General features: G+C 37.1%; 1 protein-coding gene across 2 annotated transcripts in view; it reads right to left on the bottom strand.

Moving 5' to 3' along the window:
* Positions 1 to 272: 272 nt before the first annotated feature.
* LOC144232803 (uncharacterized) overlaps positions 273 to 23261 on the bottom strand; it is a 413974-nt gene continuing 390985 nt past the window's right edge. For both annotated transcript variants that reach the window (XM_077765644.1, XM_077765643.1), the window contains 3 exons: positions 16315 to 16376; positions 2148 to 2202; positions 273 to 355 (listed from right to left, as the gene is read on the bottom strand). In XM_077765644.1, the coding sequence (XP_077621770.1) occupies positions 292 to 355; positions 2148 to 2202; positions 16315 to 16376 (181 nt within the window). In that variant the 3' untranslated portion in view covers positions 273 to 291. The remainder of the gene's footprint in view (positions 356 to 2147; positions 2203 to 16314; positions 16377 to 23261) is intronic.

The raw sequence follows: 23261 nt of genomic DNA, 5'->3' as shown, positions 1-23261 counted from the left end.
TTCATGCTCAGTAGGGTTACTTTATTCTGGATTTTAATTGAAAATTGACATCTTCTTACTTGGCATACTAACCAAGGGCTTTTATTTCATCTTGAGAAGATTATATATCAGTATAAATCCAGAGATTAGAAAAGTCTTTGTAATTACACAAATTGCCTCTCTAATATCATGTCAGTTTAAATGTTACATAAAGATAGAGCAAGAAAATTTAAAAAGCTAAAACAAACAATCATTTAACTGTTGGGGATAAGTCCATATAAAGGGCACAATGTATCCTCTACTAAAAAAATATCAGAGTTTTATTTCCTTCTTGATCAGCTCATTTCCACAGTGTGAAACCATGTAAACTATTGAACTAGAAGAAAAGGAACAGATAAATTCAAATGTTGTTAATAAATGATTATGCTAATTCTCAGAATCAGATATAATTATAACATTTGTTATGCCATTGTTTGGTTTATTCTGTATTTCAAATTAAATCTCTATAGTGAGCTAAATGTACTTCTCATGGCACATAGGAGCTATTCTTATATGTCAGTACTTCTGCTATCTAAATGTGTGGTCTATCAATGATTATATTTTAAAATATTGTTCTACTATTTAAACAAAAATCAATTAAGAGATACTTGGGTAGATACAATGTTGACTGGTTAGATAAATTTGTCTACTAATTGAGTCAGCAAAAGATTCTTGGTAGATAGAGGATTTCTCATATTTTGTGTCAGATGAGCATCAAAAATTCATCATCATTTTGATACATAATATCCACTATTCAGTCATCTATTAGATTCCAACAAACATTGGTTATTATGCAACAGATGTTATAATAAGCACTCTGTGGAAGACAGAGATGAATAAAAAGATAAATACAAAGATAATATTAGAAGTGATTCATGAAGTTCATTCCAGACAATGTCAGGGAACCTAACCTCACATACTGTATAATACAATATGAAGGTCATGTATTTCCCAATTGAAACTTGTATTACATTTTGGAACTCAGCTAAGGAATGATGAAGGGACTCCCCCTGTATAAGTCAGCACATAAGTTCCCTTTCTTCTCCTAGAAATCATGCAAAAGCTACAATGACAGCAAAGACCCCTTTAACTGAATTTTCTGGGAAGCTAGGCAGTGGAATTGAAATGTATGTATTGAGGAGAAGCTACATAGAAGAAATTGTGGAGAATAATACGGGAGGCACAGAATTGCATAGTGGCAGTAAATATCAGAAAGCATCAGCAAAAGTATATTATCTGTGGTGAGAAGCTCACTGTGAGCTGTGAAAGTATAGTTCTTTTTGCAGTAAAAGGAGTGGGAACAGGTCTGAGCAAACTTGCACCCAACCCAAACCCACAATGGTTTGGATGAAAGAAGAGAAGAGAGAGAACTAACAAAAAAATTTCCCAGGAGAGAAATTTTAGCAAAAAGTACTCTAGAAAGATATGTATCAGCAAGAGGAAAGGGCATCTGGATTTTGAAATTTTAGAGAATACTCTGGAATCTCTAACCCTACAGAAATTTTCTGAAAACATCTTGTCCAGAAAAAACTTCAACTCCTTCGGTGATGAGTAATACAAAAGGAACTTGAAGAGCAGCTATACAAAATTCATATACAAAATGAAGTGTAAAAACACACCGCAGAGTAAATGCACTGCCATGGTGCCTCTCTGAGAATTGTGAACAAATATGTCAGCATGAATTGAAAAAAAAAAAAAACACCTCATGAAACAAGAGCCTTTATAACACTAGACAGGGAACACAAATTAAGAACTAAGGTAAAAGATGTCAAGAAAATTTGGATCGGAAATGAACTATCTTACTTCAGAAAAGACATACAAACAATCATGGCAGAAATAAAGAGAAATATGAAGGCCACAGAGGAGGATGGTTTCTAAAAAAGAAAAGTAGTTAAAAGTAAGATAGAGAATAGAGAAATGAAAAATGAAAGATGAAGAGTTAAAAATAACCTAAAATATTAGCTGTTTAAATCAGGTGGAGATCTCTCCAGTATATATGCATGACTATAGTCCTTGATGAAGCCCTGAGGAAAGGAAAACAAAACAAGAAACAGAAAAATATACTCAAAGGGATAATTTTATAAGATTCATGAAAGATCACAAAAGGAAAATACCATGATTCCACTTACGTGACGTGTCCAAGGTGGTCAAATTCATAGAAAGTAGGGCGGTGGATGCTGGTTGCTGGGGGTGGGGGAGGAGGGAATAATGGAATTTTTGTTTAATGAGCACAGAGTTCCAGTTTGGGAAGATGAAAAAAATTTCTGGAGATGGATGGTTGTGATGGTTCCATAGTGATGTAAATATTTATTGCTACTGTGCTGTACACTTTAAAATGGTTAAAATGATAAATTTAGAGTTATGTATATTTTATCACAAAAAAACATGAAAGAGAATTTGTCTTTTTATAACAAAAAAAGAACACTATGTGTTATGAAAACTTGACCTAGAACAGGCCAAGAGATAGTCTGGTAAGAACATTGGACACTGGATGACAGCAGAGCCTGATGCGGGGCTTGAATGAAGCATGAGATCATGACCTGAGCCCAAATTGACACTTTCCTGACTGAGCTACACAGGTGCCCCAGGAAGGATATCCTTTAAGTAAAAAATTATTTCTAGCTGAATCACTGATTTTATAATTTTATTAAAATAACATAGGAAATGTCCTCATAATTTTGGTTATGGAAATATTTCNCGCCCCGCTGAAGTTGCCTTAGACACAGCTTCCCAGGCAACCCCCTCGGGCGATCGGTTATGGAAATATTTCTTAAACTGGACATTAAAATCAAAAATTTGTAGTACGACTGGGTGGCTTTGTCAGTTAAGCGTGGACTTTGGCTGAGGTCATGATCTCATGGTTCATGAATTCAAGCTGACTGTGCAGACTGANTTGAATGCTGACAAAAACTAAGAACTGATGGATGTAGCGGGGAGGGAGGATGGGCATGGAGGAGGGCACTTGTGGGGATGAGCACTGAGTGTTATGTGGAAACTAATTTGACAATAAACTATTTGTAAAAAAATAATAATAAAAAAATAAAATAAACTTTCTAATACATAAAAAAAAAAGAAAGTTGGACACCGAAAATACAGCAAAAGCATTGACACTTGTAAAGGAAAAAACAAATCAAACTGATCTCAAATTCCTCCACAGTAACTTTCCAAATTGGAAGTTACTGGAAAATTATACTTAAGGAGAGAGCATGAACCATCGATTTTATATTCAGACGAGCCATACGGAAGTATCAAAGTCATAGATAATTACATTAAACATGCAAGAAACATGGAATTTTATTTCTAAGAGACCCTTTTATGCAAAGTGTCAGAGGAAGAGACTGGCTACTTCAGGAATGACTGGTGAAAACATGACAAGGTAACTGGAAGAAAACACAGAATGTCTTTAACTGCAAAACAGGGGCAAAGATTAGGATAAAAGAGCAGGGTAAGGAATATTCCCTGATAAGAAAAAAAAATAATAAATGGGAAAGAAGGATGCCTGGGTGGCTCAGTTGGTTAAGCATCTGACTTCAGCTCAATTCATGATCTCACTGCCAGTGGGATCAAGCCCCACATCAAGCTCTGTGCTCACAGCTCAGAGCCTGGAGCCTGCTTCAGATTCTGTGTCTCCCTCTCTCTCTGTCCCTCCCCCTCTCATGCTCTGTCTCTCTCTATCAAAAGTAAATAAATGTTAATTTTTTTTTTTTAAATAGGAAAGAGAAGGTAGGGAAAGACTGGAAGAATTTCTTGATGATCTCTTCTGATATGTCTGGAAGCCAAAGAATATCATTTATAGATGACAAATAAAATATGAATATGTAAAATAAAATATTCGTAATATTATTTATATACATATATTTTCCCCATTACTGTAATCATGCAAAAAGTCACTGGTTAAGGGAATAATCTTTTACTTTTCAAGAATCTGCAGTTTGGCTGGGGCAGTACTGCCTCAGGAAGAAAGTCTATGGATCCAAGTCTTCTCTATATGGTTATTATCTTTTGTGGGACAGCAGACTAGCTAGTCAGGCATGATTTTACCGTTATGGAAGAGGCTTAAGAAATACATGAAGCTTCTTGAGTCTTTAGCTTGGAAAAAAGTCCTCCCAAAATGAGTGAAGGGTGTCAAAAGATACAGACTTTGGTTATAAAATAAGTGACATGTAGATATAATGTAGAGCATGGTAACTATAGGATATTGACTAGGAATATGACACAGTACAATTTGAAAGTTGCCAAGAAAGAGGGTAAAAGTTCTCATCACAAGAAAAACATTGTAAATGTGTATGGTGACACATGTCACCTAGATTTATTGTGGTGATCATTTTGCAGCATATACAAATACTGAATCAATGTATGGTACACCTGAAATATTACAATGTGATGTGTCAGTTACACCTCAATTTTTTTTTGTGACAAACATATTTTAATAAGATATTAAAAATTCAAAACCAGATGCAGCAGTAGAGAAAACTATAATTTTTTTAAATTCCTCAAACCATACATGTGATATACTTTTTTAACATAATTTCTTGTCAAATTGGCTAACATGCAGTATATACAGTGTGCTCTTGGTTTTGGGGTAGCTTCTTGTGATCCATCGCTTACATACGACATCCAGGACTCATCCCAACAAGTGCCCTCCTCAATGCCCATCACCCACTTTCTCCTCTCCCCCAATCCTCATCAACCTCAACCTTGAGGGTTTTTTTCTCTGTATTTAAGAGTCTCTAATGGTTTGCCTCTCTCCCTCTCTCTTTTTTTTTTTTTTTTACAAATAGTTTATTGTCAAATTAGTTTCCACATAACACGCAGTGCTCATCCCCAAAGTGCCCTCCTCCATGCCCATCCCCCCTCCCCCCCACATCCATCAGTCCTCAGTTTTTGTCAGCATTCAAGAGTCTCTCATGGTTTGCCTCTCTCCCTTTCCCCCACCATTTCCCCCCTTCTTCTCCCCCTTGTTCCTCCGTCAAATTCCTCCTAATCCTCCTATACGTGCACACATATGATATTTGTCCTTCTCTGCCTGACTTATTTCGCTCAGCATAACACCCTCAAGGTCCATCCATGTTGCTACACATGGCCAGATTTCATTGTTTCTCATTGCCATGTAGTATTCCATGGTATAGATAAACCACATCTTCTTGATCCATTCATCTGTTGATGGACAACACCTCAATTTTTTAAAAACAAGATTTAAATTTAAAATAAGCTGTCACTTTTCTGAGCTCATCTCTTTCATGTAGTACCTTATCATATGAAGCTAAAAGTAACCGAAATATGTCTGACATTCTGCCTGAAACCATCTCGCCCAAACTTCCATCCTACCTGGGATCACTAGATCATTGAGTACACTGAAAATTTTTCAGTTTATAGTAAGTGACAGTTTTGTCACTTACTAACATAATTTAATGTTAGGTTGAGTAATGTCCCCTCAAAGGTGTCCACATCTTAATCCTGGGTCTAGTGAATATTTTATCTTATATAGCAAAAGTGTCTTTGTAGGTGTAATTCAATTATGGATCTTGAGATGAGGAGATTATCCTAGGTCACCTAGGTGTGCCCAAAAGTAAACACAAGAGCTCTTATAAAATGGAGGCAGAGTTAGAGAAGGTGGTGTGATGAGAAGCAGAGAGAGATTTGAAGATACTACTCTTCTGGCATTGAAAAAGGAGAAGGGGGCCATGGTCCCAGAAATGTAGGAAGGATCAAGAAGCTGGACAAGGCAAGGGCACAGATTCTCCCACTGAGCTGCCCTTAGGAACCAGCCCTACCAGAATCTGGGATTTAGACTAGTGAGACTGATTCTGGGCGTCTGACTTCCAGAACCATAGGATGATAAATGTGGGTTGTTTTAAGTCACTAAGTTTATGGTTGTCACAGCAGCATTAGGAAATCAATACAGAGGGATTATTAATTTTCCAAATTTGTGTAACAATTTGTTTTCTCACCATCTTTTCAACCTTTTGTAATAAATATGATGCAAACATTCATTGAGAAATACAAAAAAATAATAAGCCATAGAGAAAGTTTGCACTGGGGCATTGGGGGGCTCATTCAGTAACATCTAACTCTTGGGTTCAACTCAGGTCATGATCTCATGGTCATGCGACCCACAATGAGTGTGGAGCCTGCTTGGGATTCTCTTTCTCCCTCTCCCCCTGCCCTTCCCCTGCTCACACTCTCTTTCAAAATAAATAAATAAACTTAAAAGAAAGTTTTTCTGATTAGCTCACCTAAAATACCTAAAAGCTTAATACATCTTTTTGGCAAGTCAAGTAAGATAAGCTTATGCTTATTTAACAAGACAGAGATAAAGAGTATAAAAAGATAATCAAATGTTGGAAGAAAGAGAAAATGTATTAATTTTATTATTATAGGAAACTAATGGGCACTGGCTAAATCAACAAAAATGGTGTGTCATAATTATAATTATAGCAAGAGCAGTAAAATCCAAATATTCCTAAATATTAAATACATATGCAAGCATACATACACATATACACACCCCATAAATATACCAAAATGAAAGAGACCACATATCGACAAAAAAAAAAAACAAAACCCACTGGGGAAAAAGAAAGAAAACATAACAAGATTATGTGAAATAAATACGAAAATTAAAAGATGGGCAAGAATGTACCATGGAAACATCAATCAACAGAAGTTGAGGCATAATTTTATTACCAAATAAGATGGAACTCAGTGAAAACATGAAGTGGCACAAAAGCGGGGACTTGAAATCATATAAGGTACAGTTGACAATGAAGATGTGCTAGTTATGAATATCCATGTACTAAACAGCATACTACTGTTATTCAGAAGGCAGAAATTACAGAATATTCAAGCATAAATGTTCTAAACACACTAGCAGTTCGATGTCCAGTTATCCAATTTAACTCAAAGCAGCAAACACTGATAAGAACTCCCACTAAACACTGGGGATATAGTAGTTAAAGAAACAAAGACTCCTTCCTTTGTGTGTCTCATTTTCTAGTGTGAAGAGAGAAACAGCAAGTGGAAAAAGGAAAATATACAATACGGTAGAATAGGATTGGTTCTATAGAGGAATTAGAGTGCTGGGGGACGGGTTTCAGTGTAGGTGGAGAAGGCAAGGGAAACCTCAATGTGAGGGTGATTCTGAGCAGTGTGCGGAGGAGGTTACCTGTTTAAGGGAGTGTTGAGAGAGTTGAGAGAGGGGTTGATGGGAAGTAAGTAAAATAGGTAAAGAGTGACAAACAACCTTCTCACTCCATGCCTTTTATGCATTTTGAATGATGTGGTTGTACTACATCTTCAAAGAATTAAAATAAAATAGAAAACTAGCATGATTTGGAAAAACAAACTGAACCATGAGATAGAAGATCAGGGTTTTGTTCAGGTTCAGTTACTAACTTGCACGTATTTGTGGATGAGCCACTTAATCCCCTGGGCTTACTTTCCGGATCTTTAAAAAAGGTGGCACTGGATTAGGTGATCTTCAAATTCCTTCCTCCTTTAATATTCTGTGTGTCTATGATTTAATACAGTGTTCATCAAACTGTGGCCTAGGGAAATAGTTTTGGAGTCTAGCCATTAGTCAACCTGTTTATCTGTACACTCTCCCTGGCTTCCCTGCAACACACAAATAATGGATGTCTGTTTTTCCAATTCGAGAATTGGAATTCATCGAGTCATGTAAAGAATAAATACTCAAAAACTCAAGAAATATCACTTGTTCAAAGCGGCTGAAAACTAAATGACAACAGAAAAGTTCCCTAAGCGCAAGTGCAAACGCGCGCACACACACACACACACACACACACACAGGTACACACAGGCACACACCAAATTATCCTTTTAGTCTTCACTATGAAAATAAAATCATAATTATATTTTAATATATATATTTAAATTTACAAAAATTACTTTTCTAACCTTTTGTAGATTGCAATGTGGCCTTTGGGTAAGCCCTAGGAAATTTTCTGTTCCATGTAAAATTAAGCTCAATTAAAACTGTGGGTGAAATATTTCTTCCTCTAAGTTGTTTGGCCATTCATAATGTAGTATGATTTATGTTACTCCTATAGCTATGCACCTAAATTCTGCCTCCTGTCTCTGCATTCTATGGAAATAACTCCTTAGAGTAAGATCTCATGTACTTCCTTCATAACTTCCAGAATACACACTACAGAGCTATTCTATACAAATATGGGCTCAAATATGGTCCTATCTTGACTGACCTATGATAGGAAGAAAGATATGAGGTGGAAGGTCATGTGTAGCCCTGTCAGTAAATGATCACTTCTAAACTTTCCTGCCTTTATGTAAATGAGCAATTAAAAAAAAATTTTTTTTAAAGCAGGACTACTGGGTGACTCAGTCAGTAAGGCAGTGAAGCATCCAACTTTGGCTCAGGTCATGATCTCATGGTTCGTGGGTTCAAGCCCCGTTGTCAGGCTCTGTGCTGACAGCTCAGAGCTTGGAGCCTGCTTAGGATTCTGTCTCCCTGTCTCTCTGCCTATGGCTCTCTCAAAAATAAACATTTTCTTAAAAAAATTAAAAAAGAATAAGCAAAGTATATAAAATCTCCTATTTACAAGGTCTATAGCTCTTCCCCATAAGTATAAATGTTCCAGGTATAAGATCACACATTTATACAAGAAAATGTTTACTTGGGCAAAAATATTATAATGGGATTTTTGCTCTTCTATCCAAGAGGTACTTGATATTTCCCTTACTAGCAAAATAAGGATGACTGTGACTGCTATAAATAGCTTTTGTCTCAAAATGCAGATTGAATGAAGTTTCTTGAGAATTAGACTACAACACTCAGTACAGTTTCCTCTGGAAACAAGAAATATGGCTGCTGAGCCATTTTGGTAGTGCCTTACTACATTTCTTTTTTTCATTAATCTATTTCCAAAAAACTTAATATAATTTATTGTCAAATTGGCTTCCATATCATTAATCTAAATGTATTCTTTGTTTTACATGGGGACCTTCCTGAAACTGTGGTCTTCTTGTCTAGGAAACGATAAAAACATTTCAAATCTTACACTCAAGTCAAAATCATCATTCCCTAAATAAATCATTCCACATATTGCCACTCATACAATTACAAGTTCAAACACTATTTTTATTCCCCATACATGAAAGCATGCGTTTTGTGATTTTTTTGAATCAGTATCTCCTACAAAACTGCGTAACTTCCTATAATCCAAGCAACAGAATTGAACTATTTTTTTTTTTTAGCCAGTGAGGGAACATGTTAATGAAAACAACATTCAAAACAAGGGCAATAAAACTGCATCTCACTTCTTTGTAGGTTGACACAGCTGCTTTAACACGTGAGCCAACAGAAATTTGGGCTGTTCTCCACAGAAGAATTCTGTCCCTATTATCCTCAATTATCATGGATACCTCCTGATTTGAATTTCTTACTCTTACTCCTTGACTAGTTTTCCATTATACAACTTATGTGTTTGTTTACAGCATGTATAAGATACATAAAGTGTATCTAAATTTTCTCTTTATATTTGTCCCCACTATTCTTTTTTTGTGTGTTAAATTACCATATTATTCCTGTGTAAAAACCTATTACAATTATATCCAAACTAGAATAATGGGCCATGTTATTATGAACAATTCTAAAAAATGAAATACTGCGATAATTATTCGGCAAATTATTTGTCCTCTCAAGTTTATGTAAGATTTTCGGTAAAACTGGAAAAAAAATAAGCCTCAATTTACTCAATTACTTTTTTCTTTTTCTTGCTCCCAGTATTCAGCGATGTCAGAAAATTTAACTAGAAAATGTCTTTATCTGGATAAGAAGCTTTGTAGAAAAAAAATGCTTTAAACATCATAATTGAAATTAGTTGTTCTTGGGAAATTGAAATCCCACCAATTCATAAATTAGTGTTTTCATTCCTGAGAAACAGTTAAAACTAAACTGTTATTTTACAATGTTAGTATAACTGGATAGCAACTGACATGAGAAACAAAATCAGTCACTTTCCAAAGTAGAGCAGAATCAAAAAGTTGATGTGGGTTTTCAAATATTATTTATTATATTAGATCCATAAATGAATTATGACATTAGTCTGAGATACACACAAGCTGAAAAACATACTGCACTGGATATGCCCCTAATGCTTCCTTATTTTCCACTTCAATAAAAAACTGTCCTGGTTTCATTGCTCAAAAAATATTTATGCAGGAAATCTTTATGATGTATGTTTTCAAGGCATATTTAGATTTAAGCTTGGATACTCTGGTGTCTCCAGTGGTGACACAACCTTTGAGACATTGGTCCATCAATATTTTTATCACTTAAAACCACTCCGTACTTTCTGGTATCTTGGATCTAGAAATTGATGAGCTGGCTTAGCAAAATCTTAGCTGACCATCAACCAACTTATTTCACAGGACACATGAAATAGCAAAAGTCTTCCAGGAATTCCACACTGTCTGGAAGAAAACACACTGAGCTTGAAAGAACTTTGTGCTAATCACAGAGTTCACCTAAAATCCCAGGGCAGAAGGGAATAAATTCCTGAAACTTCTTTGCCTTGAAGTCGCAGCAGTGGTCTACTATTGTGGAACAGAGGGGCCCTAGCAAGACATATCAGAGTGTTTCTGAGAACTCCATAACCCCTTCCAGGCCTACTTATTCCCAATTCAACTGTTACATTCAAGACACTGGATTATATAAAGTGCAAAGGGATAGAAGAAAAAGCTACAGATCCTACCCCAAAGGATCTAATAGTCTATGAGTAGGGTTAATAATTCTACATAAACATCTGGATACAGAGTGAAAACTAAACTTCCCAATCTGGAGGCATCCTCATTCTGTGTGGACCAGACCTGTGCCTTCTCATGCATTTCCTGTTTCAGTTACGGTACCTCTCAAGACAGATGCACAGAAACCTTCCTAATCCCTTCTTCTGTCTTTACCTCTCTATTCCTGCTACCTATGTTTTAGCTCAGAAACAAACCTCATTTTTTTCTCTAACTAATTGGTTTCCCTAACCCGCAGCTTCTTCAATATTACATTTCTAGTAGGCACATCTGATCCTCCTCCTCCTTAACCTACAAGCTGAGCTCCAAACTCTTGTGCATAGAGGGCAAGCGTCTTTCATCTTACTCTTTACTGCCTGTCCCATCTTCTCACCGCTTCCCTCTAAGCAACTTAAGTTCTGGTCTTTTGGAATTATTTAGTTGTACTCAAATACGTGATTAAACATGTGCCTTTGCACGTGTACATCTATCTGCAATGCCCTGTGCCTCCTTACTCTATAACCTGTGTGGCTCACTGTGAACTGCTGTTTAGCCTTCATTCTCAGCCCAAGCATTTTTCCCTCTGTAACATATGTCATTATGCCTCAGATAATAATGTACCCCATTTATTTATATAATAGCATCTGTTGTTCTATACATTCAGAACTTTTTCAACATGCTATTGTATCTGTTTTCATGTCTGTCTGTAGATTATGAACATCTTGAGGGTAGAAACAATTTTTTCCATGGTTTTTTCCATCTTCATATCCCAGGCTCTTGCTGCAATACTGGACACACAATAAATACTTGATAAATACTGAATTAAATATTCAATTATAAAATACTAACTCAAAATAACATGTGGAAAATACTATAATAGTTATACCTGAGCTGATAGAGAGTATATCAACTGAGAAAATCAGGAAAGACTTCATGATATAAGGTGTACTTGAGACAAACATAAAAGAATACATGAAATTTATGGGGTGCCTGGGTGGCTCAGTCAGCTGAGCATCTGACCCTTGATTTTGGCTCAGGTCATGATCTCACGGTTTGTGAAATCAAGCCCTGTACTGGGCTCCGTGTTGACAGTGTGGAGGCTGCTTGAGATTCTCTCTGTCTCTCTCACAAAACAATTGAGTATACATTAGAGAAAGACTGCATAAAATTTATAAACATAGAAATGTAAAGGAGAAAAAGCTTAGGTTAGGGAATTGTGTGATCAATAAAAAGAAGCTGAAAAAAAATCTCCTGTATGTAAGGAACTGATCTGAATAGAAGATGTGTGTGAGATAAAGAGCCATAATAAATAAGATAGAAAAGTTAGCTTGGAGAAAAGACTGCTAAAGGTCATGAATATCTGGCTAAAGAGTATAAATTCATGGGTTTTTTTCCCCTAGGAAATAAAATATACCTATATTTAAGGATTGTTGTCTTCATACACACATGAACACATATATTCTGTCAGGAAAAGGAAATTTAATAAACTAAGTAGGGAAGTTAGCTTAGGTACCATATTATGGAAATTCACAGATGATACTGCCATAGCCATAGCTATAGATATATTTGCAGATACAGACATTGACATAGACATTCTGACAAATTTAAACCAAGAAATGAGGCAGAAGAATGTTGACAAAATGTAGAAAGGCTTCGACAACCTGAATTTGGACAATTGTAACTTAGAGTATATAAAATTCTAGGAGACACAATCAGTATTCAAAACTCAGTATCCAGCTAGAGAAAATGGAGGTAAGGCAAAAGGGAAAATCAGAACAGAAAGAGATGAGTCAAAGAGACGATTAGGCATCGCTCACCTATTATACTATTAATTTCCTTTCTTTGCATCAGCCAGACAGGCTTACTGAAGGTAGGGTCATTCATTATGTCTTTTGAAACCCTGCCATTCAACAGAGAGTGTGGTAAACTTTGGGTAATCAACAAGATTGAGTTGATCTGACTACAGATGGATAGTTAATATGACTATTTTTTTTTATGTTTTATTTATTTCTAGGAGAGAGAGAGAGAGAGACAGCGTGAGCAGGGGAGGGTCAGAGAGAGAGGGAGTCACAGACTGAAACAGGCTCCAGGCTCTGAGCTGGCAGTCAGCACAGAGCCCGACGCGGGGCTCGAACCCACGAACCGCGAGATCATGACCTAAGCGAAAGTCGGACGCTTAACCGACTAAGCCACCCAGGCGCCCCAATATGACTTCTTGCTTACAGCTGCTGCCATCTATGGCAATTGACTGTTTTCTTTGAAATTTGGATCCCCTGGGCCATTGCAGGGGTATGGCTATGTTAGGCTTACCTGCCTGTGATTTCCTTGTGAGTGCTGGTCATAAATCAAATACATACACTGTCCTTTCAAAGACCTGAAACCATGATACTTAGCTTCAATGTTCTTACATAGTTCAATGGCCCCTGCTGTTTAATCTTACTGCACATGAAAAAAAAAAAAAAGCATGCCAGCTTGAGGAAGCACTGTCTTATTGTAACAGTAAATATACTAGTTTATGCTAAACTTAGTGAGATGTACCATGTTTGCCAACAAATTATTCTTAACAGAAATAGCAACAATTGTGCATCCATGTAAAGGTCCAAAAAAGTACTGTATTTATCTTTCAAATAGTGAAATGTAAATTTAGAAAACCAGGGGAATTAAGACACTGAATCTTTTAAGCTCTCTTTATTATGTTTTCTCTTTGTGGAAAACAAGCTGTGCGGTATAAAGTATCACCTCTAGAAAAAAGGAATGCCAAAAATACGTGTGGCTACCACTTTAAAAAATCCTGTTAGCTACTTCTATTTGCAAGTTTGCTCGCTTTTCTTCCCAAACTATTTATATTATAATTTAGACATACAGAGAAATTACCTGTTCCAATATACAAATCTTGAATACTGCTTGCTGTGTCTAGAATAGCTATTACAAAGCTTTCTAAAAATCCTTGTAGTTTCTAGGCAGATACGGGGATTGTCTTTTAAACCAATATTTTGTCTTTTCTCCCTCTCTTTCCTCTGCAAATTATAAAGCAATTGGAGTGCATTCAGCCAATAATGATCTTGTTTGAATTTTTTATATATCAAAATTGTTAGGGAATTGTCTTTCAGCGATGCCTTGAAAAAAAACTTGTGAATTACTACTGTTCTTTTCTGTGTCTCTACATGACAGATCTGTTCGTATGGTTAATTCAGTCAAAGAAACCATTTGATCTGAATTTTTGACTGAATGACCAGTGGTTTGGCGGAGTTCACAGCCACCGTGCCTGTTCGGCCGCTCACGTCCGCCCGGCTTTGTTTGCGCGCTGGCGGCCCCTGCACTGAGCACACACAGCATATGCTGGGTGGCCATGTGTCTGAGGCAGAGGGAATAGAGAACAAAGCAAAAAAAAAAAGCTTCCATTTGGACAGAGATACTTTAAGCCATCCGACTGCCAGTAACGTATTAAAGAGAGAAGAAAATGCAGTGATGCCTGAATATACTCAACAGTAAACAACTTCAAGCCTGAGATTCAGATCACAAATCTTTCTCTGCTGCTGCTGACAAGCTCAGCTTGAGCAAGGCTGCAGGAGACAAAGAAACCTGCTTCAAGAGGAAAATAGGAGAGGAGATCCTCACACTAATTTTAATCTATCTCAAATTCATGTTTTAGGAATCTATTATATCATATCATTGTGTTTGTTCTTATGTCAAAAACCTGTTCTGTTGAAGGTGGGAAAGGGGGAAGAAGGTTCTAGAATGGCAAAACCAAGAACATCCTGCCCCTGCCTTTCCTCTTTAATTCTAACCTCCTCTTGATAATTACCATACTCCTCACAACTACCATCCCCACAAACTGAGCAATAGAGTGGGCAGACGCTAATGCTATCTCAGAAGTGTTTGGGGTTACAAGATATGATTTTATTTTTTTTTAATGTTTTATTTATTTCTAGGAGAGAGAGAGAGACAGCGTGAGCAGGGGAGGGTCAGAGAGAGAGGGAGTCACAGACTGAAACAGGCTCCAGGCTCCGAGCTGACAGTCAGCACAGAGCCCGACGCGGGGCCCGAACCCACGAACCGCGAGATCATGACCCAAGCGAAAGTCGGACGCTTAACCGACTAAGCCACCCAGGCGCCCCAATTTTAGAAAGGAGGTAGGATGGTGTGGGTTCCCTAAAGTCGGAATGGGTAATTTCTCATATAAGTACTATATTGCCCTCATTCCCTGCATCATACTTTAGGATAAATAAAATGTTTGGACTGCATCATTCTCCTATCACTCATTTACTAAGCAGCTGCTGAGGGCTAGGCAGTATGCTGAAAGCCTTATCTTCAGTTCAGGATTCCCTGTCTTCCTGACTGTAGCTACTAACTGTGACCCCTTGTATTTATCTTACAAGTAAGAACAGTGACATTCACAGGATTTACTTAATGTGCCCAAGCTTACTCAGCTACTTAGCATGAGAGTGATTTAGTTCCAAGTCTACCCGATTCTAAAACCTGTACTAATCACACTACACTTAACTACAACTTCCTTCATAAATAAGTCAGTTTTTGCAAGCATCTTCCAGGTGCCCTGTCTTCTATAACCTGTGCCATTTCCTCAATCGCGAATGACTCTTTTAATGGAGTATTATCCTATTTCAGATGTTAGGACACTAAAACTCATAGCAGGTGGCTGGCCTAAGGCTGGGTCAAAATTCAAACATAGGTCTACCTCAATATATATCTCAATGCTAGTCTGAAGGCTCCATTGGCCTGAACTCAAAAGAGGGTAGAGAGCTGGCTGCATCCTTCTTGAAGGTGTCAGATCATCTTGAAATTAACAAAATGGGTGCAAATTTGAATGGACTTTAACATCATAGGACTTCATATATTTGAATACTCTGCTCTCCCTGCCAGGAATGCATTTCTCTAGTACATCTGATAAGTTTCTCCCATTTGAGCTTTCATAATCTAGTTCTGATGTATGTTTTTAGACACACTCTTTAATTCCAAAAGAGGTAACTCGTTGCTCCCTTGCTAGTGCTCCAAGAAGAACTTTATTTGCCCTATAATAGAGCATTTTGTCATGTTGTACTGGATTGTTATTTGTCTATGTATATGGCTCCTCCAGGCAAGTTGAGATCTTGTAGACCCATTCTGTATCCTGATGACCTTTAAGCTCCCAGTATCCAGGTCAGTGTCCTAACACGTAGGTCTTCAAACACACTTGCAAAGGGAGTGCATAATCATGTAATATAAGAATGAGAAGCCATTAGAAAAATATAGGTGTGTATATGTTTGTGTGTTAAAAATGCAGTGTGTGAAAAGAAGAACTGCCATTTATATTGAAGAGACCGAGTTATATATTACCTCTTGTCTGGCTTTTAAGGGGATTTTGCTGAGCAAAAAAAAAAAATCCTGTATTTGTAGAAAAGCCTTACCTGAGCCGCCAATACCATCTAAGATTATTAAAAGAAGGATTTTAAAGATTTAATTTACTTTTTGTCATGCACTGCTTGCTATTTGCATTCCACTCGGGTTGAACATTGAAATGAGACAAGCCTTTATCACCTTTGTGTCTGGTCACGTCTGCTTTCTGGTCTCCCTTGCAAGCACAGCGCCGCAGTCCCAGGCTGTAAACACAGTGGCAAAATGGTTCAAGGAATGAAAAAGAAAAAAGAAAAAGGAAAGCTGCTTTGGTTCATAATTGGATGGAAATATATTTAATGAAAACATTTCTATTGGTAGCAGGCTTTTTATAAATTCTTCTTTTCCTTATAATTAAATTTTCTAAAATGTAGACATTTGGCCTTAAGTATCTCATGGATGTAATACTGGCACCGGATCCATACAGCATGCTTGCCAAGCTTAAAAGGGAAAATATAATGGGGAAATACTATAATTTTATAGTTTTTGTAAAAATGAGGAAATCACAACCCGCACAAAAACCTCAAAGAGCATGTCCCTAAATCTGCCCACAGAGAGACCGAGATGTATGTTTTCAGTTTTGAGGATGACCCTGGAAACCTGTGTGGGATTTATTTTAGTTTACCCTAACATAACTGTAGATCCATCTCAGCAAACAGATGTGCAGAACATGAACTTTATGTTCATTGGCTCAGGAAAGGGAGCCGAGAATTTAAACTAATTTCCATTTTTATTATGCAGTATGACTTTTGCTTCTTTGTTCTCTCTTAATCAACTTTAGTCCCCCTGAAAATACCTTAACTGATAGCTTCTAACAGGGTTAGATTGTGTGAGTTGAATGTAGACTTGTTTATGAATGCCTTATCCACATATGCACCTGACACGCTTTCTCTCAGTGGAACAACAAATTGGATTTTTTAAGAGCAGGAGAAAGGTACAAGCTCCTTCTAATAAAGCAAATATGATGCCACTTGTGTGTGGCAGAATCTTTTGAGCTGAATTAAAAGTGCATTTCTGAGGCATCGAGCATAGGGAACTCAACATCCGGAACCATGCCACAGAATAAATCGCACCAAGCTCCCAGGTGGTGGCGAAGAAGACGGTGTTTGAGCACATGCACAGGCCTTTCTTCCTTTGCTCAGAAAACCCATTTCTTTCTCCTGTCTGACCTCATTGTGCTTATGTTGGTTAACTTTATGTGTCAACTTGACTGGGATGTCCGAGGGATGTTAAGGGATGTCCAAATAGCTGGTAAAACATTATTTCTGGGTGTGTCTGTGAGGATGTTTCCAGAAGTGATGAGCATTTGAATCAGTAGACTGAGTAAAGCAGGTGGACTGAGACGGCAGGTGGACATCATCAAATCCATCGAACACCCAAACAGAACAAAAAGGCAGAGGAAGGGTAAATTTACTGTCTCCCTAACTGAGCTATCTATTGCCTCCTGCCCTTGGTCGTCTGTGCTCCTGGTTCTTGGGTATTGGGACTCAGAGTAGGATTTACACCATTAGGCCCCTCACCCCACTGCAATCTCAGGCCTTTGGATGCAGATTAAATTATGCCATCAGATTTCCTGGGCCTCCAGCTTGCAGATGGTGGGCCATAGGACCTCTCAGTCTCCATAGCCATTAGAATCAACGCCAATAATAAATCTCCCATCTCTCTCTCTCTCTCTCTCTCTCTCTCTGTCTCTCTCTCTCTCTCCCTCCCTCCCTCAAGAGATTCTATTATATATATACATATATATGTATATATAGTCTATATATTTGCTGTATTTACAGCATACCAGTCTATATACCATATAGACTATATATAATATATACTATACAGACTATATATATATATATGTATATATTCTATTGGTTTCTGTTTGTCTGGAGAACCCTTACTAATACAGTGCTCCTACAGGTGATTGCCGTGAACTGCATGTCCTTGGCTCTCCTGTAGGATGACCTTCAGTTAGGTCTGGCCACTGACCACTGAGACTACCACAGTAGAAGATGGTAGGAAAAGAGAAAAAACCTGCATTTACTCTCCCTCTCCTCCTTTCTTCAATACCTGCCACAAGTGTGGCAGTGGCATATCCTTTAATGTTTTCATCAGTCTTTTTCCGTGGTCTTCACTCCCGTGGCCCACCATAACTGCATCCTTCCGGTGTCCTTCGGGCCCTTTGAATGGCCAAAGCTCCCTCATATTGCTATTATTTGGGTATCTCACAAACTCTTGCTTGCTCTCTTATCCCTGCTACAACTCTATATGTTGTTTCTTTGTTTAAAACTTTTCTTTTTTTTTTTTAATGTTTTTTAACTTTATTTCTGAGAAAGAGAGAGAGAGCATGAGCAGGGGAGGGTCAGAGAGAGAGAGAGGGAGATACAGAATCTGAAACAGTCTCCAGGCTCTGAGCTAGCTGTCAGCACAGAGCCCGATGTGGGGCTCGAATCCACCACCAGATCATGACCTGAGCCGAACGAAGCCAGACTCTTAACCGACTGAGCGACCCAGGCACCCCTGTTTAAAACTTTTCATATGAACCATCTAAGATTAATCCAGCATCCTGTTAGCACCCTAAATGACAAATAATGTGACCATTTTTGAAACTTAAATGGTCACTTGAATAAAACAATCCACTGGATAGCTAAGGATTGATTGTCTTCTGGTATACTGTAAACAAGATTGTCCAACTGCTCCACCTTTGACATTCATAGGAACAACTGAAAGAACATAAAGCAACTGAAGTCTGCACCTTTTAAGGAAATTAAAAAGGCTATCAAATCTTTTTTGACTCTTTAAGGACTCTGCCAGATTGAGTGTAAATTATTTCATATTACAAAAGGGGTGGGCTCATGATTCTCCCTGCTGGGACACAGAATCAAATCCAGACCCAACAGAAACTAACCTCCTTTACCTCAAAATGTCAAGGACAGGCTGGATTATAGGACATTTTAGCAAATGAGAAAGTTTCCTAGGACATCTTTGTGGCCAGAAAATAAGATAATACTCAAAAATGATCTAAACATATTAGAAAGACAAAGGATTTAAAGGGGCTCCCACTGGCCAAATATGGCCACTCTGAGCTCAAAATACATGATAATCAACATACTGAAGGAAATAAGAATCCCTATTTTATACTGAAGGAGAAAGAGAGAAAGAAAGAAGAAACAAAGAGGGAAAGGAAAGGAAAGGAAAGGAAAGGAAAGGAAAGGAAAGGAAAGGAAAGGAAAGGAAAGGAAAGGAAAGGAAAGGAAAGGAAAGGAAAGGGATAGGGAGAAAGGAAAGGAAGAAAAAGAGAAAAGAAAGAGGGAGGGAGGTAGGAAGAAAAGAAGAGCAGGAAGGAAGGAAACAATAGTTTCCTTACAGTAGATTACAAACTAATAAATATATAATGATGGAATTAATAATCAATGGGTGCTAAAATAGTGGGTGAAAATTTGATGGAGAAGACATTTCTAGAATCTCAAAGAACCTCACCACAAATTATTTCTTAATTACTAACCTACATCTTTTGTAAATTACAGACGTAGAACTACCAAAATCACACATGATCTTGTCAATTATTTTTCATTTTCTGTTCCAATATCTTAGCCTACTCCAAGAATTTGGCTAAAACTTGAATTTGCTAATCGCCTCTTAAGAGACTAGGCTTCCATTTTGGAGAAGCTTGAATCCCAGCAAATAATCTAATGAACTGACTAGTTTATTTCATAATTACACCAATTCTTAAACCAGCATTTAGAAGGCCCATTTGAAAGAAAAGGTCTTAGTATTGGAATCCTTCTACAGACACCTCTACCTACTTACTATATCCTCTATTTGATCCCACAATTCTCCATTCGCCTCTTGTTGAGAGCATCGATCCCTTTGTTTTATTTCCATTTTCCATCAGATACAATTTGAGGTAACTTTTCTCATACTCTATGGTGAACTTTGTCCCCTTAAAGCAAACTAAACTAAAAAGACTGCAAATATTACCCATAAGAACTATATATACTATTTGCATAGTGTACATCAACCAGCAATTAGTGATTACCATCTCAAAGATGCCTAGGGTAATAGCTATATCCTGAGAGGGAACACTATCTACATAGAAGACTTAGCAAAGGCTAAAATGCCTCCTCCAGAATGCAACAAAATTAATTTCTGTAAGACTTTTCTTTCAGACTATAATATTACTTCATTATTCATTAATTTTTCCATTAATTTCCATTAACTTAAAAATTCACTCATTTGCAATACTTTAAACTTCTTTCCTTTTAGATTATAAAGGCCAAACAATTTCACATAATTGTGCACTTTTTCTACAGAACGCTATTATCTCATTCTCATTTCATTTTGCAAAGCCTCATGAAGTCTGTGTGCTAATTTTGCCAATGGTTTCCATCCAGATCTAATCAGACAGGGTCCCTCAAATAATGGTCAAGGGATTTCCCTAACTCTTACTACAGTAGAGTTTCCAGCTCTTCTTTAAAATGTGTATGTACTTCTTCCAAAATTCTGCTTGCTTAACAGGTTCGTGTTTATTCTGTATGGCGAACCTAAGGAAGTAGAAAAGCCAGAATTATATTTCAGACTTTTCCAACTGTCAGTTTTGTACTCAAACAAACTAGTCATTGCTGTCCCTCAGAAGGAAAGCTGCCTCTCACTTATAAAGAACCTTCCTCTTGGAAGATTCTGTATCTTAAAAGGTTGTTTTGAAATGTTGATATACATATAAGTAAAAAAATTCTCCAGGCAGATTAAATGCATATATAAATTTATAATAGCCCACTGACTCCAGTTGGCAGAGTTATAGCTTTAGGATAAGTGGCAAAACACTTTCCAAAGAAGTTTGGAGACTCTTTTTTGTCTTTCTGCCAAGTCTTCTCCACTGAATCTCATGCACTGACTAATGCATATGCTTGTTTGTGTAAGGTTCCAGGGGACGGTCTTTATTAAGCCTGGTAGGTGAGAACACTTTCAGCTGAGGCCTATTTGAAGTCTTGACTTAGACAGGTTTTGGCTTCTGCAGTATTTCTGGTGGCTGTCCTGCTCTATACACATCAACATTAGCAAAATGGGAGTCCTGCAGCTTTTGATTCATATTCAGTAAGCTCAAATATGAAATGTTTTATAAGTTTAAATGTTCCTTATGAAACAATACACACATACTTCTTACTGACCCTCCCACCTCTATCAAGCAATTTTATTCTTCTATAGTTTCAGTGTTCCCTGTAGTTATCATTCATTGCTGCTAAATATTTCATTATATAAATATACCTTAATGTATTTATTTATTTTTCTGCTTCTGCATAAATGGGTTGTTTCCTGCTTGGGACTTCTATAAATAAAGTTAGAGAATGTTACTGTGCATGCTGTTTGTTGCCATAAACATTCATTTCTATTATTATGCAAATCAGGAATTGATTATGTGTATATCTAGCTTTGGTAAATACTACCAAACAATTTTCCAACAAAGTGATTATCAGTTGGGGTATTAATTTGTATAGTTTGAGAATTCAACTTGATTCATATCTTCCCTAACACTTGCTATTGTTAGTCTTTTAAGCTATTAGTCCTTCTCTTTGGATGTAGTGTTATTGCATTGAGGTTATAATTTGTATTTAGTTTAGGACTAATGATTCTGAACTTTTCATACACCTAGTGGCCATTTGGATATACTCTCTGGCTGGTTAAGTGATTATTCAAGCATTTTGTTCATTAAAATTTTTTTCTCAGGGCACCTGGGTAGCTCAGTCAGTTGAGTGTCTGACTCTTGATTTTGGCTCAGGTCATGATCTCATATTTCATGAGTTCAACCCTGCATCCAGCTCTGCACTGACTGCAGATCCTGCTTGGGATTCTCTCTCTGCCCCTCCCCTGCTTGTGCCCTCTCTCTCTCTTTCCCTCTCTCTCTCTCAAAATAAATAAATACTTGAAAAAAATTTTCTCACTGAGTTGTTGGCATTCTTTATATATCTTGTATAGAAGTCCTTTGATTTACATATATACTGATATAATTATTTATATGTAGTTACACATTATAACTAACAAATTTTAAGTTTATATATAGTTATAAAATTTGTATAATATATATATAAGATACATACAATCATCCTCTCTTATTTAATAATTTGACTCTTACTACTATCATTTAATGAAGAGAATTAACTAATTTAAATGAATTCCAACTTATTAATCTTTTCTTTGATAGCTAATTATTTTTGGCCCAGTTAAGAAATCTTGCTACCACAACCTCATGAAAGCATTCTCCTATAATTTCTTCTAGAAGTGTTCTTTGGCCTTGAACATTTATGTCTAAATTCCATTGTTAATTCTATTTCGTGAATGGTGTGAGGTACAGACAAACTTATTTTTCAAATGGATATTCAATGGACTCAGTAATTCATTAAAACCACCATCTTTTCTTTTTTTTAATTTTTTTTTTATAGTTTGTTTATTTTTGAGACAGAGAGAGACAGAGCATGCGCGGGGGAGGGGCAGAGAGAGAGGAAGACACAGAATCTGAAACAGGCTCCAGGGTCCAAGCTGTCAGCACAGAGCCCAATGTGGGGCTCGAACCCATGAACCATGAGATCTGCCCTGAGCTGAAGTCGGACGCTTAACCAACTGAGTCACCCAGGCGCCCCAAAAACCACCATCTTTTCTGCATTGAACTGCTGTGGCATCTTTGTGCTAAATCAGGTGACCATATGTGTGAGTTAGTTCAGGTTTTTGATATCCTACTCTGTTCTATTGGCCTGTTTATCTCTACATCAATACCATTGAATACCACTGTCTTACTTACTGCACTTTTATAATAAGACTTGATCTCTGTCAGTACAATGCAGACAGATCTGTTCTCCTTTAAAGATTGCCTTTCAGGGCATCTCAGTTGCTCAGTTCATTAAGCCACCAACTCTTAATTTTGGCTCAGGTCATGATCTCATTGTTCATGGGTTTGAGCCCTATGTCAGGCTCAGGGCTGACAGCATAGAGTCTATTTGGGATTCTCTTCTCTGTCTCTCTCTCTGCTCCTCCCCTGTTTGCATGTGCTCTCTCACAAAGTAAAAACTAAAAAAAAAAAAAAAAAAAAAAAAAATCCCTTTCATATTTAA

This window comes from Crocuta crocuta, unplaced genomic scaffold (genome assembly GCF_008692635.1).
Source record: "Crocuta crocuta isolate KB4526 unplaced genomic scaffold, BGI_CrCroc_1.0 scaffold174, whole genome shotgun sequence".
NCBI lineage: Eukaryota > Metazoa > Chordata > Mammalia > Carnivora > Hyaenidae > Crocuta > Crocuta crocuta.
This window is presented reverse-complemented; position numbering and strand designations above follow the sequence as displayed.